Source organism: Haemaphysalis longicornis, unplaced genomic scaffold (assembly GCF_048455015.1).
Source record: "Haemaphysalis longicornis isolate Haplotype H1 unplaced genomic scaffold, Haemaphysalis longicornis Haplotype H1 scaffold_6, whole genome shotgun sequence".
NCBI lineage: Eukaryota > Metazoa > Arthropoda > Arachnida > Ixodida > Ixodidae > Haemaphysalis > Haemaphysalis longicornis.
Genome location: NW_027526407.1, coordinates 181,948,924 through 181,967,613, shown reverse-complemented (window position 1 = coordinate 181,967,613; position 18,690 = coordinate 181,948,924). Strand labels below are relative to the sequence as shown.

Sequence of the window (18,690 nt, the reverse complement as noted above, 5' to 3'; positions counted from 1 at the left end):
GAACAGAAATGTTTTCTGCTTGCCCTAGGTTACAGAGGAATACCAGGCAATGCCTCAAGAGAGGACGTGTTAGCGCACATGTCCTTTAGGCCAGCAAACTATGTTGAATGTAATCATGTGCGTCATCCCGTATGTTGAATGGTAAGTGTCCATGGTTAAGAAAAGTGACGTCGTTGCCGACGGATGTGAGGGTCCATGAAGTACATCACTGACATCGAGCAAATAAACCAAAGGTACAGACGCCATACTCCAAAAAACAGGTCATTTTTCTCGCTTTCCGCTTAGTTACATTATTTATTGGCAGTTTTCGGTGTGTGGGCTGATCATCAGATTCTATTCGGCTACCTCTGAAAACAGTGCTTTATTTTCGAAGCCCTGCTGCTGCTCGGTAAGGAGCTATGAGGAGTAGGGTTATATTTGAGTCGCAAACGGTAGACCACGCGCTTATAACTACTATGTGAAAGCACATCGCCTGTGAACTGCCACAAAGCAGACATAGATGACATTACACTCGACAGCTACGCATGGAGGATGGCAAAAACCTCTGCCACAAGTATCGGCACCTTGAGAGAACGAACGCAACAAGGCCCCATTTAGTTTTTAATACTCTGTTTAGTGTGTAGTAAGGCGAACAATCTGTTTATCGTATCTATAAACATGCACTTCAGCGTCTGAGGTGTGTCACCCAAGCGCATTCCTGTGTTGTTGGCCTTGCGAGATGCCCTATAAATTGCCCCCGTTTCGATTTTTTTATCTCTTTTGTTACGACACCTTCTTTTAAAGTTCTATAGCAGCTTATATTGCCACGAGAGGTGGATATTTTAAACTGAAAAGAAGGAGCATCCTGAGACGTTATTGTTCTGGTGAAGCCTTTACTGTTCCGTAGGCAATCTTATGGGGAGCTTTTGCACAACCTGAAAACCCAAATGAAAGTTCGTGCAAGACAATTATTTGCGTCGACAATCCACTTGAAACACTCGTTGTTGGTTTTCATATACTCTTTTCATTCCACCTCATTATTTCTGAAGCAAGTAGGCGATGCAATAAATTTCTGAACGAGAGTTATTTTCACCTGGCCCTTTGAAACAAGGAGAACCAATGACGTTACCAATAATTTTGTGTCATATCCTGCCATATATCAGTGCTCTCAACTAACGTTAACCGGCACGCAGCTGATATTTGGTGTAGAAATTCATGCAAGCATGCATTCCCTCTTGCTTCAGTAAAACAAATCTTGCTGTGGACTATCACACACAAATTTAACAGCCGTTGAACGACGTCTGAGGGATATGTTTGCCTGTAGGGTTTCGGTGGTTCGGCTAAGGAAAAAAACAAGAAGTTTTGCGTGACTCTGAAGTAATAATTGTTATCAACTTTGTGTTTTAGATAGCCTCCAAAGTCTAAACAAGAATATATTTTAATCTCTGCAATGCACTTCTTTAAATATACGGGTTCCTTTCGCACTATATGAACAATATATCTGTGCGGGTGTTTCTGTAGGTGTTTTTGATGCCCTTTGAGGGTTAGGGGTATAAGTCCGCAAAGATGCAAATTTACTTCATTTTTGGTGTTCAGGGCTTCACAGTTCCTGATTTACCCATTTTCTACACCTGCATACGACCTTTAAAATAAAATACAACGTCGCAATGGCGTTCAAAATTTACCTAGCACGTAAACATGTCCCATCTGCTAGAGATATATCAGACCCATTACAAAACTTTTTGCACCAAAAACTGTTTTGGTAAAAGATTACTTCCAAAAGCAAAACATGTTGGGTAGCGAAACGTTATTATGGTGGTCCCATCTTCGTTTTTTTATGCTTGATTTGGTACCACATGCTTTAGAACACATAAACACACGCTAATGTTGAACTGAACAAAGGTCATACAGTGCTGCTAGTGGACCTGTTGGCTAACTTGTGCATTAGTTGGAAACTGCTTACCTAGGTCGTAGTAGGGCACACACTTGCCATTCTCACATAGCCCTGCATCGTCTTTTGGCTTTGTCTTTATTTTGTTAAGTTTCTGCAAAAAGGACAGTATATCTTGTTTGACACTGTTCAATGAAAGACAACAGGCTTCAGATAGTTTCTCTCCTATTTTGCTCGGTTCTTTTTGGAGGTATTCTTTATCAATGAAGAAAAAATAACCAGAGCGCTAACGCGACACAGCAGGATACATTAGTTTACCAAAATACAATATTTCTTAGAATAAATGTAACGTTACGTTCCAAACAGTTATTAAGCAAGGGACAATTGGATGTAAGCATAATTTTTACAAACGGGTACCACAGTAACTCCACCACACCTGCTACGTGGACCACCACATTCAGGCTGGTGTAAGTGATATTGGCAAGTCTCAGCGGTCGTTGCTAGCCAGCTCTGAAGTCTAAATGTTGTTACTGTTAACTGCCTAAAAAAATCAGGCATGATGATTCTCTACAATTGAACAAATATTTGCATTTTTACAATTCTCATAATGAAAAAGTAGTAAGGGCCAGATTTCGGTTTCAAGTACTAGCCTTGTTGTCATCGCGCAGCCGCTGCCTTTGCTTCAAATTGTTTTGAGTTTGTAGAGCCTCTACTACTGCCACTCCGCATGTTATATAAGCACCCAATTTCTCAGGTTCTAAAAACATTTTCCACTCTCCTAATGCGTTGGGGATGTAACGTAGCCAAATTTGAACGTCGCACAAGAAGGTACACCTGCTTGCACGATTATGGCGTCTCCTGTGCGTGTAATTTGACTGTGGGCTGCGAGACGCTGGTTGCTGCCCTCAGAATACAATATTTACCAGCAGCTGAAGGACCCCGAATGTTTCACCGAAAGTACAAACTTATGGCCGATGTTACCGAAAACTTGGAAACTAAGTTTTACTTCTAAGGTAGCGCAAAGCTCACTCGGACATTATTGAGACGCAGCTACCGTTGCCGGTAAGTGCGCAGCCAAAGTTGTGTGTTGGAATACTTTACTAGAGTTAAAGGACAGCATATGAGGCTACAGCAGCGTTAATCTCGGCCATACCTCTAAACAGGTTCGGCGGCGTGAGCGCAGGGCATGAGAAATAGATTTTAAGAACAGAGCAAACCGGTTTACGATCAGGAATGGGAGTAAAGACTACAAAAAAACAGCAACGTAAACTATAATTATTGCAATTGTCAATGTTGTGTGCGAGATAGTTTTGTATGCGTGGTTGTGTGAACTTGTTGTGTGAGGTGTTCACGTGAATGGGACAACCACCCCTTCTTTTTTCTCACAGCCACCCGATCATTTCCTTGTGCTTCGCCTGTACGGTAGGAGCGCGTCATAAGGGGAAGAAGACCAGTCGAAGACTTAAAGCAACGGTGTTTTATTAAGAAAGAAATATATATCTCAGTTAGTCAAAAGTTCAATGTCAGTTGGGACAGTTTGTCGGTGACTAAACGTAAAGCTAAACCTTTAAACGCAGGTGTTATTTCCGTTATCGGCGGTTCCTCGTCACATAGCAGCAAAAAGCACAAACACCTGTGCGTCGTATTGCGCCTGTAGAGGGAGATTTTGTGGGAGAAAATATGCACAAGTGGACAAATTTTTCCCGAAATCCGCCCACTAGTTTCAAGAATGTTTTCTGGGTCAGGGCTCAAGTATCGCTGCGGCCGGTAACCCCCCTAATCTGATCTAAACTCTGACGCATTTCTCACAAGACTTCGCGCAACACAGCTAATTTGTCAAATCAGAAGACCAATTAAAATTAAAAAAACTCCTCATGTAAGCTTCCAAACATAAAGTAAGAAGTCAAGTTGTTGCAATATTTAGGAAAGTTTTAGGGCTGGATGTTAAACCATGGGCATCGATAATACAAGGTGAGCCGCCATTTTAACTCTGCTACGTTTCCATGATTTATCGGAATGAATTTGGGTGTGATACGTGTGTTGTGGGATTCGACTTGAAGCCTACATGGCAGTATGTACACAACTCACCTTGAGAAATTAGAGTGTGCTAACTTCGCCATTTCAATGACGCAGACCGAAACACCACTCATACGGCAATTCCGGCATGTTTTTTTAGAATACAGCGCAGCAGAGGCACAGAGAAACGTAGGACTTTGTACACACTACCGCGGAACCAGCAGGTTATTGGAAAGGTGGTGTACTGCTTTTCGCAAGTATTAGTCAGAAGGATACACAGCAATGTTCTAGTTGTTCAAGTGGGTTGAATAAAATAATGCTACTTCGTCATGCCACTTTCAATACGCGAGGTGATGTTTCCAGAGAAAAAAGACGCAAAGGCGGTAAGGTTGAGATACCCGCTCTGAAAATTGGCAACAACAATTTCCTCAAAAGTTAATCATACGAGGTTATTTTGTGTAGTATAACACACATGCAATTGGTATGCATTTTTTACCTCTTCTGCCTTTGTTTTGTAGTAAGGGTCTGTACTGTATGAGCCCTTTTCTTAATGTGTTTTTGTGGTTATGAGCCCCACCTTCGTAGCCAACAAATAGCAGCGTCAGAGCTGATGAGCAGGCCTTCATTTGTATTTGCATTATCATTTTGCTGTAGTGGGGCTATGGGGTGAAGCTTCTTGTGTGTCTTGATCGAAGCTCAGCCGTGGGTGCACCATGTAGGAGCGCTGCAGCTGTAACAGCATCTACCAGTAAAAAGAATTCAGTGACCGAGCAAAGGACCAACCAACCGAATGACTCACTAACTGTATGACACATCAACGCGCAGAATAAACTTCTGCGCCTTTATATTTTGAATATTTGGAGGAAGTGTCTCGATTGGCTGGAGTTCGAAAATTATTATGCTAATAGGAGAATGGAGAAAATTTCAATTTTTACATATTGTGCATATGTCGAACGCATTTTCCCACCTGTATGATGCCGGAATGTATAATAAATCAGAGTGTCAGGCCATCGTTCCACAGACGACTATGCATCAATGGTGTTTTTGAGAGTTACAGGGTGTTGCAAAAAGTCGTTTCTGAGATATGCGCTTCGATATATTGGTTATGCTTTTGAACCTATCTATACAGCAGCAGCAGTGCCAACAAAAATATTGATGACATCACGCTGCGATGTGTCGGGAGGGTCTATCAATATATTTCACAATTACAACCCGTAAAGCAATGTACAGGCCTACAACAAGTTACTAACGCGAAGGTAATCAGCTGGATGTAGAAGCCGAAATTTCTTGAAGTTCATTGTTAATTTCCTTGAAACGTCACAATTGCTAGAATTTTATCCACATCTGTAGGGTAGTATAGAAAGGTAGGTTTTTCTAAAAATTCCGGAGCGCCCTTTGTGTTTATTCTGTTTCCTGAACAGCTCTTCACAGACATGAGATAGTCAATGAATATTTGAATGCACTTATTGCCCAAAATATCGTCCCAAAATTACATTTATGATTGTGTTATTGCAGATCTGCAAACACACGATCGGAATGCGAGCCAATGCACTTTCTACCAAACCTAACACAGGTAAAACAATTCCACCAAGCAGAATGTTCCGGACATACAGTTTTCAAATTGCGGCAGCGCCTTTGGATGATGCCGTTTCTCTTCAATGACGCTCATTTTTAATCACATTTCTAGGATACCGCGCAAAATTGGTCCCGAGTTATTCCATCAATAGGCGTAAACGTGGGAATCTGAATTCATACATGGCACAATACACGATTGACATAGACGCAGCGAACGCCAGCCCAATAGCAAGCGTGTTTGCTTTTTTAAATAGGATTCTTAGTTTACTACCCTAACAAAACTGCAAAAGACTAGTTTTATCCAACCAAGCAGACATTGAGCAGCCAGCCTAATGTAAACCTTAAGGTTCTGCTGAAATTGGCTTTAAATCAGCGGTACAAGCCATCCGTGCTTCAGCAACAATTACTGCTTATTGAATGCAGTCATTTCAGCTCTCCAACGCATTAGAGGTATAGACCTGAAACCGTTTCTCTTTCCTCGAAACTCTTGCATCTAAGCAGATGCTAATTTTAGATATTTTACCGGTGTGTTTAGCCAAGTAATTGTTGACATATAAATAAAAGTTCAATTACAAACCAAGCCATTTTTTGGCAAGTTTAGGTAAAATTTGTTTCTGCATAGATCCTCTAAGACACAAGGCGCCGTCGTGGCTCTTGTTCATTTTATCCTCGAAATGGCAGCATAAGACAATGTTAGGCTATTTGCAATATCAGTGGTAGCTCACTTTCACAATGTCATACAACTTCGTAAAATAACAGAGTTTTGCGAGACACTATTTGCAGTAATATTTTTTAATATATATAGTTAGCTTAGACCCACCGAGCGTTGCAAAAGGGTTCGCCCAGCCGCAAAACGTTTTATGCCTATTTTACTGATGTTTTAATCAATGGAGTGTTCAGGATAAGTACCCCTCGCTTTTTGTTGTGAATGCCAAAAATATATTTGCTTAAATTCTTATCGTTCTACCATTTCAACATACAAAATTTATAGAACTAACATAAACAAGGTTTAAAAGGTGAATAAAATGTTTTGAAGGCTGTCATAAATAGTAGATGATATTAAGATCGTGGAATTACGGTAAACGTTAAGGGCGTTACGAAATATTACACATTGGTTGCTGTTCCGAAATGGTCTCACGCAAGCGTCGCCAGAAGTGCGCCTAGTGGTTTTTAAAGCGTGCACTTTGCAAAATCTCTGAAATATTAGAGTTTGGTAAATCCAGTGACCACCAGTTGCCGGACAGCAACAGGTTATATTTTGTGGCGCTGCAAAAAGGAGCACGTCGCCTCAAAAGAAGACTTTCCACCAGAGCAGTTGTAGAGAGGGGTGTTGTTTAAGCGACTGTGACGCTAGAGCCCTTATTTTTATAAGTGTAACGTTTTTTATGGTGGGTACACACTCCTATGTATATGTGTTTTTATAGGAATATACTCGCCCATTAGATGGTATCGTCTACACCAAAGGATATAGCTCCGCTAAAACATTTCTAATATTGACCCGCTGGCTTCGTCAAATGGTCGAGAGATACTGCTGTTCATAAAATCACTTCCAGGGCAAAAATACCAACATAACTTTTGGCGGTAGCTTTCGGGTAATCTGGGGAAAATTTACGAGCGGAGCAAAACGCAACCTTTTGAATTTGTCTTCCTTTGCAGAAAGGACTCTTCCTTGTTTATCTTTTTGAGCGATAGGTGCAGATTGTTGATCATGCTTTTTAGGGCAAAAGTTAGTAATTTCTCGAAGCGTTCGCGCGACAAAAAATGCCCGGCTAATGTAATTGTTTCCATTACCTTCCAAAAAGGGGCTATAATCGGCTCGGCAAAATTTTATGATCCGTGCATGAAGGTGCCCAGTGTCAGAAAATCACACGAAGAAAGCACCGACTGCTATTTACGACAAGATTCACTCTATTCGCGCTGCACCACGGTTGCTTCGTGGTCTTCAAAATTGCTTCCAGAAACGCGTGAAAGATATTAAAATTTCAATGCCAAGCCATGAACAAACGGGTATTCGGATCACAAACGAGAGTATTGTCAGAAGAATAGGAGAACCAGAACGTCAAAGAAATTGTATGCATACACAAAGCTTTGTTCAGGCTTACGTGGGAAGATATGCGAATGCAAACTTAATATTTTTACAAAGCAAACATTAAACACCCAGTTAAGAGGAAACTGAAGGTAGCGGGTGTAAACAATAACTCTCGTCAATATTGAGGTGTCACAAAGTATTTCTGTGGCTTTGAAAGTCAGAAGGATCTTCAAGGCTGACAAAGCTGTCACTTTCAAGATCACGAGCTACTGAATACTTCAACGCCTCGTAACCTAAGATATCAAAGAGAAGCTGACACATTTTAAAATTTTTGGTTTAAACGAAGCTACTGCCCAAAACGTGCCCAAACCTTCTCAAAGAATTGCCTCAACAGATATAACGACTTTGTCGGCAAAGACAAGAGAAGAGGGATTGGGCACCGCGGCGGCATTTTTGCTTCGCAAGGTTAACGAAGTTTGTTTTTCCACCAGCAGTGGTATTACCTCGCTAGCACCTTAGACCGTCCCAGACAGCACCCCTCCCCCCTGTTACAATCCATTGCGTGTCAGACAATGGGTGGGTGAACGAAGGCATTTCTCTCCGCTTTTTGAAGACTTTTGTGGAAGTTGTCAGTTGTTCCCAAGACCACAAGGCCGCGTTTAGCATGGCTGGTCAGTGCAGCCATACCAGTTGTTTGACTGCTATTCACTATGCCAGGAACAAGGGGATAATCATGCTCTCCATGCGTGAACGTCCAATGCACAAGCTGCCACCATTTCAGGTAATTTATTACAGCCTTCAAAAGAGCATAGAATTACGCCTGCCTGTAATGGATTTCTGGCCACCCAGTCGACCGAATAAAAACGAGTCACAACGTGGATAATTGCCAACGGCTTTCGAAAGATCCCGCAACATCCACAATACTACTGCTGGATAACTGGAGTGTGGTGTTTGGTTATTTTCACGCACTATTTTAGCTTCCAGGAGTTCGAGGAGGCTTCGTGAAGCCTCCTCGAACCCCGAATTCGAGGAGGCTTCGTGGTCCCGTGAAGAAGGTGAGAATGGTAAAAAAGTTGTAGACAAGAACACCTAGACGAATAAGTAAACATTTGTGGGATACGCTACATTGATTGACACGTCTCAATACCGAAATTAAAAAAAAAAAAACACTAGAAATCTTATTCCAGCCCAGTTTCAACGTCACAACCTCAAACACCAGGCTGTGAAGTTGGAAGCCCATGCAATTATGAATCCAAACGGCAAAAAGAGGCGAACAAGATTCGTGCGAACGCATTAAGCCTTCATTCGTGGAATGAGAAAATGCAGTGCAACCGCTCAGCAAAGGGCAACACTAGCAAAAAGAAATACTGGCAGCGTTTGATCTGGATTTTTGGAGCAGCACAGCGTTCGGGTCGATCTGGATGTAGTGCGTGTAGTGCAAAGGCTAAGCTCATGAAGACCGCCCGGGGGAAACGGATTGAATTTGAAGTGCTTCTGGGCCAAGAACAGTACGGCTGAAAATTTTCAAACTCCCTCTTTTTACCCAACGCAGCGTTTCGCTTTGCCCCGCAGGTTGGGGCAAAAGGGGACTTTTTGGCATTTTTAAAATTTGTTTTTAAATAAACTGCTGAAGATTGCGAACATGGCACATTCCTTGTACCAAGCAGAAAGGTCGTGGAGGGATGCTTTCGGTGTCAGGTGAAACAAACAGGAATATTCACAATTTTAACAATTTTGTAGACTTTGCACCACCTTGCAGTAGTCATGAATTCAACAGAGTAGCAACGGCTTTACTAGCTACTGTGCTTAATACCGGGGCCTTTTAAAGTTCTCATTTTCTACTATGAATGTGATGCTGTGAAGCCATTCTGCCAGAGACCGAATAGACAGTCACATCAAGGTGTCTAGTTATCTATACGGACACTTTTCATACATTCGAGCTCCTCCAAATTCGCTTTCACTACTTTATCCAACAAAACACGTGGTATTTTTATTCCCTTTTCTGGTGATTAGTGCTATTTTACAATGCACACCTTATGTATGTTTGTAATACATAAATATTTCGCCCTATGATTGGACTACGGCGATACTTGTTTTGAAGGAAAAAAGACAAAGTGCTACTTGTACAGGCGTTTTTGTTTGGTACATGTCAAAAATGCTTGCGCATTACAGATTCGGTACTTGGTCTTGCTACCAAAGTGAACATAAAAGAAACCGTAAGGCAAGGAAACAAAGCTGATCATTCGTAACCTACCTGCATTTTACAGGAAGTTTTTTTCATATGATCAGCTGTACCGTGCCCCTAATAAAAATGCAGGCCGAAATGCCAGATCTAAAAAAGGGATATGGCCACATTTTTTTGGTGAAAGGAACACAGCTGAAGAATTGGGTTTCCTGTAGAAGGGTGTTTTTCTTCTTCCACACGGGCACGTACACAGGTGTTTCTCCCAACTACATCAAGCAGTTCGTGTGGATCACGGCTTTGTGCTATCAACATGGTCCCTTTTAATCGCCATTTTGCGTGAAAGCTTGTGATTTGAGTTAACAGACATTTACAGTGTAGGAAAGGGAGCCGTAGACTCGGTTATGCGCTGTGCCTGGTTACATTTATTCAGGTACGTTAGGCTAGGGCGGAACTTAGAGAGCGGCGTATACATGCGATCGCCACTGGAGCGCAGCTGTGTTTAATATCTGTGTCGCGTGGAATTGTTGACACCGCCGGACAAGCACCGCTGATTATTATGGTAGGAAGGTATTCATGTCGAGGAGAGTGTCGCTGCAAGAAGATGATGATGATGCACCACTACAACAGTATTCTTCTATACCTGCTAAAAGCTGTTTCTGCTCGTTTCAGAACCAAACGTCCCTATTGGAGACATATTACTAGTAGATGTACTTTTTCAGAGAATACGCGTGGGATCCTAAAATCCACAGCTTACTCTTAATATTAAACTGGCAATTTTAGCGTTCTTTTGGTCCTGTACATATTTGGCTTTGGCACAATTGCTGTGAATTGCAGCTTTGGCCAATCAAGTGGTTGCGCAGCTTCGGGAATGATTCCTAGCATACGTCACATACGCTGTAGTTCTGTGGATGCGGGTTTAGTCCAACCTGGTACAGGGAATAAAAACTCAGCATTCGTTGATTACACATCTACAATGGCTCACAATTATTTTATTCTGATGGGACCTTTCGTCAAGTAGACGCTACAGGCACTCAAGGTTAAGCCTCAAGCTTTGACTCATACACCTGCACATTTTTCATACCAACCGTCGGAAGATTCCGTTGAGCTTTTATGGAAGTTATAATTCGTCTGATTTCACACGGAGCTCATATTGCAACACTCTAAGGCAGGCCCTGTGTTCTTTTATCTGTTTCGTCAGGCAAAGACAAGTGTAAAAGCTTACTACCAACGCTCCTTTGCTTGAGTAAGAAGTGGAACCAAAAGCCACACATCTTCGGCATGGGCAAGATCAGTGAAATGTCTCGAAACATTACCCACAAAAATTCGTCTCAGTAGTAAGCAAAATTTTCTGTTGTGAAACTATCGAGGGGCTCCTTCGTAGAAATTCTGTTTGAAATGAATGGTTGGTGCGGGCACAGACACACCGAACTACTGACATCTTAGCTGTTCTTAGGTACACAAAAGCTCGTCAACCTGGAGTTTTTTGTCAATTTAAAAAGAAACTTTGTATTTAATCGGTGCAAAACAGGCTCGTCGCACGTGCAGTGCCACATTGTAGTTTCCACTTTGACTGGAATGAAGCGTTGCCCAATGTTTTACGTTTTACGTGAACTTTCAATATTTATACGGCTGAGGGAGCTGTTACTCGTCAAATGCTCGCCGCTTTGCAATAGAAGGGAACATTCGGCAATAGAAAACCAGTCTTCCTAAAAATGTCTTAGTCAACTCAAATGCGATAGTATATAGTACTAGGTACATTTATTAAAAACTCGTTTTCTTGGGAGTGGTGTTTTGAATGCACCCATTACCTTTGCGCAGAGTATGCGTCTTTTGAGCTATTTTTTTAATTCACCAGTGGAAAAAGCACTGCCCTATTTCCACTCACTTCTTTTCCACAGCTATATAACAACCGTACCAATTTTGGGTGTTTCCTGGAGAGAGGAGGCAATTATATTAAATATTGAGCTTTTTAAAAAACACGAAAAAATGTTTCAATGTTTAGCTACCACAGCACGAGAAAAATAATTAGAAAGGATGGTTAAAAGTGCCCTACCGATTATTTTGTAATTACGCTTTTAGCGATAAGGGTGCCAGATCACGAGATGCGATCCGTTGCCGTGAAGTTGGGGTCAGGAAAAAGTTTGGTAAAGCCCGTTCTACATCGCGTGATTTTCCCTGTGAATACGCAGATGCACCACCGCTCCTGCGGCAAAACGACCTTTTTTTGTTGCAGCGGTAACGTGCGCAATGTTGTGATGGTCAATCATCCCTTGCGAATGTCGATTGCGCGGTGTAGGGGGGCCGGACCTGCGGCCAATAGGAAGACAGCTACGTGAAGGTCAGGGGATCAATGTCTCCAAGCTTGGAAATCAGATAACGTTGGTTGTACAAGCGCGGACAGAGCGCAGGGGAACCAAAACAAACGCATGGGTGTTCACAACATGAAGTCGCCCGCCATTTCTAATGAATGCTTCATCGGGGAAGGGAAAAACAGGCCCTACCAATAGAACACGGAAGAACCCAAGTACATGAGAACGCAACAAAAAACGTCCAAGGTATACCGATGTGCGCTGGGAATAGACAGCAAGCGAACCCAGGGCTGCTTGCTACGTTTGTCTTGTCTGCTGTGTGCATACATTGATAAATAATTGTCGATTGTTATATGAAACCGCATATAAACTAATACTTGCTGTAAAACATCCTCAAACAACTTTCCCAGAAAGAAAAAATACATTTTTTTATATCACAACCAGGTTTGCCAGTGGCAAACTTAATTTAGTCTGCAAATATTGTCCCTCTACACTGAGAAAATTGTGACGTTTGCAGGTGATGTAGACGACGTTTCCAGACGTTGCAAAGTTTTTCAAGTGAATATCTTCATTCGACCGAATTCGCGCGCGTAAACGCTCGACGTAGTAACGCGCCATTTACACGTACTAAGTGGGTAACAAGAAGTTTGAACTACGTAAACTACTTCCGCGGTTTTGAGAATATTGTATTCCTTGATTTCAAAGAGCATATAAAAATGATTGAAATGCTCTACTTCAAAAACTGTAATTGGGAAAAAAATAAAATAAAAAAATACAAACAAACAAACAAACAAATAAACAAACAAACTCGCAGACCAGCAGCCGTTGAATTGGTTAGCACATTTACATGCGATGGACGGTAAATATTTTTATGCACTCAATATCGATGACGCTGATAGCGGAAGAAAACAAAACATAGCTCTAATACCCAGTGGGAGCAATGCGGAAAGTATTTCTAAACCATAAGAAGCAGACGTTTTCTTTCACTACATGTTTCTGTAATGCATAACATAGCTCCTGTTTGCGATATAGTGGGGAAACTACTGGTGTAATTATGGGATTGATAGAACGCATGGTGTGGCGAATGATGCGTGCAAATAAGAAAGGTAGAGCGAATTTCTATATCCAAAGCCGCGAATAAGTTCAGCAGGCATTGGGGTACAAGTTGTTCTCTCCTAACTTGGGAGTTGGAAGGAAGGTTGCACATGTTTTGTATGGCGAACAATGCGCTACCATGAAACCACTTTATTTATAAGAACGCCATACGAAACTCCTTAAAAATAACAAGAAAACTACTCATACGCAAAATGAAATACCAAAACACCAGGAAAAAGAATATAATGAAAACACCACGGACGAAGTTGCTGGGAATATCTGGGAGGCGCATTTTCGAAGTGGTGAATGTGAACTGGCCGTGACGTGTGGGGATTAATAATGTAAGCACGCCGATTGGGTTCACGCTTACGCACTTGCTTGGAAATCGTTTGTGACCCAAGTTTCTTTTTATCATTATTGACTAAAAAACGTTTCACGAGTTGCCACGATTTCTAACACCCATGGGCTTACGCTCACTGCATCAACTGTCCTTTCAATCACAGTTACCAGTGCTTTCCAGAAAAATTATCAAGTTGTAAGAATTTATTTTGTTACAGGCAACCATCTACTACGGGAAGTTTGACATTTTAATTTTATTCCAGGAAACACCATTGCAACAGAAGTTGGTGTACCTAGAACAAACTAAGCACTCGGTAAGAGTTGTGTAGGGGATAATAATTTAATTTAAAGAGCTCAGATGCTTTGTATCTAGCCCGCCATGCTGGGAGAATTTGTGCCATTGGTGTATAAAAAAGCAGTTATGTACAACAAAATAAAACGCTTTTGGCTGAGTGGAAAAGACACTTCTGGGGACTGCCCACAGAAAAAATGATTTTAAAGGGTATGGAAGAAATATCTCATAACATATAGGCCCGCTTCGAAAAAGGTATTTTCATGCTGCTTTTGTCTTTCATACCTTTCAATAAGTGTGCGCAGCAATCCCACGTCTTCTACAAAATAACAGGAACAGAGCTCAAGTAAGGCCAATGCAGTTTCACATTGAATTGTTCAAAAAAAAAGTTCTGTTTTCAACTTGTGCAAACTCAAAACTGCAAACGGGTGCGCTGAAGCGGTTGTTGGTACACTATATCGTTTAAAAACACCGTGGTGGACGGGATTAAGGAAAGAACAGACGGCACAAACTGAACGCTTGTGTCGTCTGTCCCATCCTTAGTTCTGTCTACCGCGCTTTTTTTAAACGATATAAGAAAACTGTTACCTGGTATTCGTATCAATTGACGGGACTGTTGTAGGTCCGGTATATGAACGCCATAAGTTTATATTTTGTGCATAAAATCTCGCTCATATTGGCATGCATTGTACTGGGGCTTAAACGAGAAGTCCTGGACAGTTTAAGCATTTTATTTTGAAAACGCCAAACGTATTGCTGTTGAATTTATTTTCGGATGTTGGGTGCCTAACTTTTATCTCAATTAGTACTGCTTAAAAATTCCTTTCATGGTGATACTTACAAGGCAAGGTGTATTATCTTTCACATTGGGTGGCAAGTTTGGATGGGGCTTCGGACATTCATTTCGGCACGATGTCGCGTACCCTTTCTGAAACATAACATTTGAAATGTTTAAATATATTGCATAAATTGGCCTCACTTTCCATTCCTTGCTAAGGTTGTATGACCTCCCTTTAACATTAAAAATGGTACACTGGCGCATGTGTAGCTGTACGCGGGTTCGGGGAAACTAGTGCTCTTAAGGTTCACTCAATCTGAACAACCTTAGTAAACCATTATTAATATATTTCGTGAAATGCTTCCTAACACAAAATTTTTCATCCCTATTACGAATGATTTTTATTTATTGACATTAGAGCCGAAAACACTTTTTTTTGAGAAAATGCAGAAAAATGTAAAGAAATATGGTCCACAGAGGAAATAATATTAGACTATCAAATTTGTGTTCTCTTAAACTTTACCTTGATAGCAATAAAATTAATTTTTGGGCATTGCGTGTATTTTATTAAAACACAATTTTATTAAACGCTATTTTATTAAAAGACAAAATGGCGCAGGTCAAAGTTTGAAGGTGCTACATGTTTTTCTGTTGACCATAACAATCGCTTTGTTCATACGACACCCTGTGAAATGTTTTCCAAAACGCAAGGCTCCCTTTTTTGTGCTGAGGCCAGCTGTGGGATTGTATCTAAGTAGATATCTAGCGAGTAAAAACAGCCAAGTATTGAAAATAACAAAGAAGTTTGTGAAGCTCGCTTTTTTTTAATTGATTTTACATTCATTTTAAGGTAATCCTGATGTATACCAGAATATTGTTCATGTTCGAGAAACGGCCATGGCTCAAAGTACAACATCATATTTAAAACAGATTTTTTTGGGCACGTTGAAACCGGTTGTTCCTGTTCTTTTTACTCGCGATAAAAACCACATTAGCGCTAGTAAAGAGAGCGGAGCGATATCTACACGGATAGACTACCGTCTGCACACTATTTTCGAGTTCTGGTTGAGTGAGCTTACAACCTTGATTTCAGATCGAATGCTGCCAGCACTACATGTTGGCTGAAGAAATGGTACGTTATGTTCGACCCTTTATTTTGTTCACGCATTGCTGCATCAAATTTCCTATTTAAGCGCGTAAAACATTCGCATTGAAATATGAGCCATGGAATATATAGATCTTGCATAAATGGTTTTATTTATTAATACCGAAAAGCAGCGTACAAAAATAGCCAAATTCTACAGCGAACAAGCATTTCAGTCTGATATTACGATTTGTATAAAAAAAGGAAATACTCACTCTGCGCTGACCATACACGCATCGGTCATCTGAAGCTGAAAGGTACAAGTCCCAGACTGAATTGTATGGGTATTTCACAGTCCATCCCCGAGAATTATGCTGATGTGATTGTAAATGCTTTGTACGTCATAAAAATACGTTTTCTGTCTCTAATGTGTTTTGGTCAACACATTTGGTAATGTGTTTTGGTTTGAAAGTTTCACTCACAACCTAAATACGATGACCATATGTTTTTTCTCGCCGATACATTCGTTTCCTCCTACATGTCGAGTATTTGTTTTGGGTGTGTGCCTGTCTGACAGAATGAGAATGGCCATATGTAAACTGAATAGGCGTTTGACTGCCTTGTGAAATAGAGATGGGCCGTTTAGAAGAGGCTAGTTATGATTACTCAGAGCAGCTTTTTTAAAAATAAAAATGAGGTTTTGATGCGCCGCAAAAATTGCGGCAATAAGTTACGGCTGATAGTTTTATTTTCTCTTCATTTACCGACACAAAACAATTTATGGTATTTTGCTGTTGTGACAAACAATTTTCATTTTTGAAACAAAAAAAGTTCCTTTTCAAACGCACTACAATAATATGAACCCGTTTTCAAAAAGGAATGCTTGAAAAAGAGCAAGCTGTTAGAAACGCTCAGTTATTTTGAAACGTAAGAGTCCCCTTAGCGTTTCTTTTGGCTTGCTGAAAAGCAACGCACTGTAGAGAAAATTGGCGCAAGGTTGCAAAAGATTAATTTTTGAGCAAGTTGCCTTAGGCTTTCACATCAAAGTAGTACAGATAAAAAACACTGTTGATGGCTCTTTAACAGAATTTAACGCCAGTTGTCAATAAAAGCATGAACTCACCAGCCAATGCCATAACGGAAACCAAGAAGTAAAGAATAGTGCCAGTCATAATACCACCGATAAATTTCCGTTCACCTATGCTCAAGCTTGCAATTCCTTATTCACCCAAAAAGATTGAGACCATTTGGAGGGGCTCTTTCGTTAAGAACAAGCAGAGAACATTTGCTATAACTGCGTCCCAATCATAATTCAACACTTTCGTAGCTCCCTCTAAGAGTGCATAGAAAAAGCAGTCTGATAGAAAAGTTGCCACACAGCTTCCATAGTGCCTGTTTACCTATTGTTCTGTCAAAAAGCCGTTTTGTATAAAATTTGTATTTTTATTTCCGAAGGGTTTATTGCTTGTGCGGTAGGAAAGTACACAATAGGCACTTTAGTAACAATGCAGGATGGTTGTCAGCAGCAACTGGATATAAATACAAAAATCAAAATCTTTAAAAAAACGCAAACGACCCACACAGGAACCCTTGTGAAAGATTACTCATACAACAACCTTCCCCATTGGAGAATTATATGAACAGCACGTGAGCCGCAAAAACGAGAACATAGGTGGCGTTTATTCGTAGAAGTTTCTTTCGCTGGAACCGGAAAAGTATCTGAAACATGACTGCTCAGCTTATCTCAGCGAGCATAAAAAATAACATGCTTGGTGGCTTCAGCAGCTTCTAATGGTGAGCAAACGCTCCTCATCCTTGTCTCTTTTCCATTTTTTTTAAATTCCTAAGGGCGGGTACTAGTCCAGAAAGACTGATCCTTTGTCAAATATAACGGCCTAATTTTAAGATTGTTTATCAGAGAAATCACAATATATCAGCTTTAGGTGACGTTAGGTTTAGCGATTTATTTAAACAAATTATGGCTAGAACCGCAGTGCTAATCAAAATCACTGCTACATGAAGTTTACTGTAGGTAATTTGAGGCAAATGTCCTGCTAACTGCAGCATTTCGAATAAGATTGTTGCTATCAGAAAAAGTATTGCCGAGGAAATTCAAAGCATCTTTAGCATTATGAGGGTCAGTAATTTAGGCTTCATTGCAATCTGTGCATTGTTGGTGTATTCAAGATATTGTCTTCTACACACCCATTAGACCCTTTATGAACCTGTGTAAGAATGAAGGCAATGGGTGAGGCATGAGCACTTTACGGTACGCTTTGCCCCGCGTCGTAGTATAAAACCATGAACTGTTTTGAATAGAGATGACATATACACTTTTTAGCATGTTACTTAAATCGACTTTTGTATGGGGAGATCGATAAAATGTGGGAAAATGAAAGAAGACATGTAGTTAGGGCAATAATGTGAAACACCTTGTCAGATTTACCTCAGCATGGTCGCCATCGGCTGTTTCGTCACCTACTATGATGCCTCTACAAGAATTCTTGTTATAAACAATTTGTCTATCTTTCAGGGGTGAACTAACGGCTGGAAAGATTTACATTCGCAGCACTGTTTTTTGTAGCCGCAGGTATACCAATGTTTTCGACTGTGAACAAAAGATATGTAGTCATATCTTGCTGCGGAATGCCGGTTTCAGTTATTACCTTAGGGACGAGCAAGCCAAACGGGCAAATTTGCCTGAAAGACTTCTAATCCTAATTGTTAACATAGGGAATCGGCCCAAACTACAATTTTTTGGTATTTTGTACACCGGACAAAATCTACGTTAGGCCCCAATGACTTGCATAATAATATAGTTGTCAACACTTTTTTTCAGTCGATCCTTTTAAATAAAGTGTTACACGCTAAAAATGTACACTAATTAGTTTTTACACAGTATATAGGCTAGCTTTTTACAAACCAAATCATCTTTCTTGTGAAAAAAAAAACAAGCCGCCTTATTGCGAGTATGCGCTACATGTTAGATTAGAAAATGCTTTGAACTTTTGTCTGGTGGCCTAGTGCGGGGAGAGGGTTGCTTTTTATTAGCCCAACATATCTGCTCAATTCAATCTAAGTACATCTAAAAGCATGTCACAAGAACTGCTTTCACACG

The 18,690-nt window shown here is 40.7% G+C and overlaps 1 protein-coding gene across 2 annotated transcripts in view; it reads right to left on the bottom strand.

Annotated features, from left to right (window-relative positions):
- The window catches only part of LOC144141283 (uncharacterized), a 105,292-nt gene extending 88,156 nt beyond the window's left edge, over positions 1-17,136 (bottom strand). Inside the window, exons 1-4 of one of the 2 annotated variants that reach the window (XM_077672861.1) lie at positions 16,696-17,136; positions 15,848-15,882; positions 14,552-14,638; positions 1,943-2,024 (exon numbers count right to left, since the gene is read on the bottom strand). In XM_077672861.1, coding sequence (XP_077528987.1) covers positions 1,943-2,024; positions 14,552-14,638; positions 15,848-15,882; positions 16,696-16,744 — 253 coding nt within the window. In that variant the 5' untranslated portion in view covers positions 16,745-17,136. The remainder of the gene's footprint in view (positions 1-1,942; positions 2,025-14,551; positions 14,639-15,847; positions 15,883-16,695) is intronic. The other variant, XM_077672860.1, reaches the window with a different exon arrangement.
- Between the last annotated feature and the right edge of the window lie 1,554 nt (positions 17,137-18,690).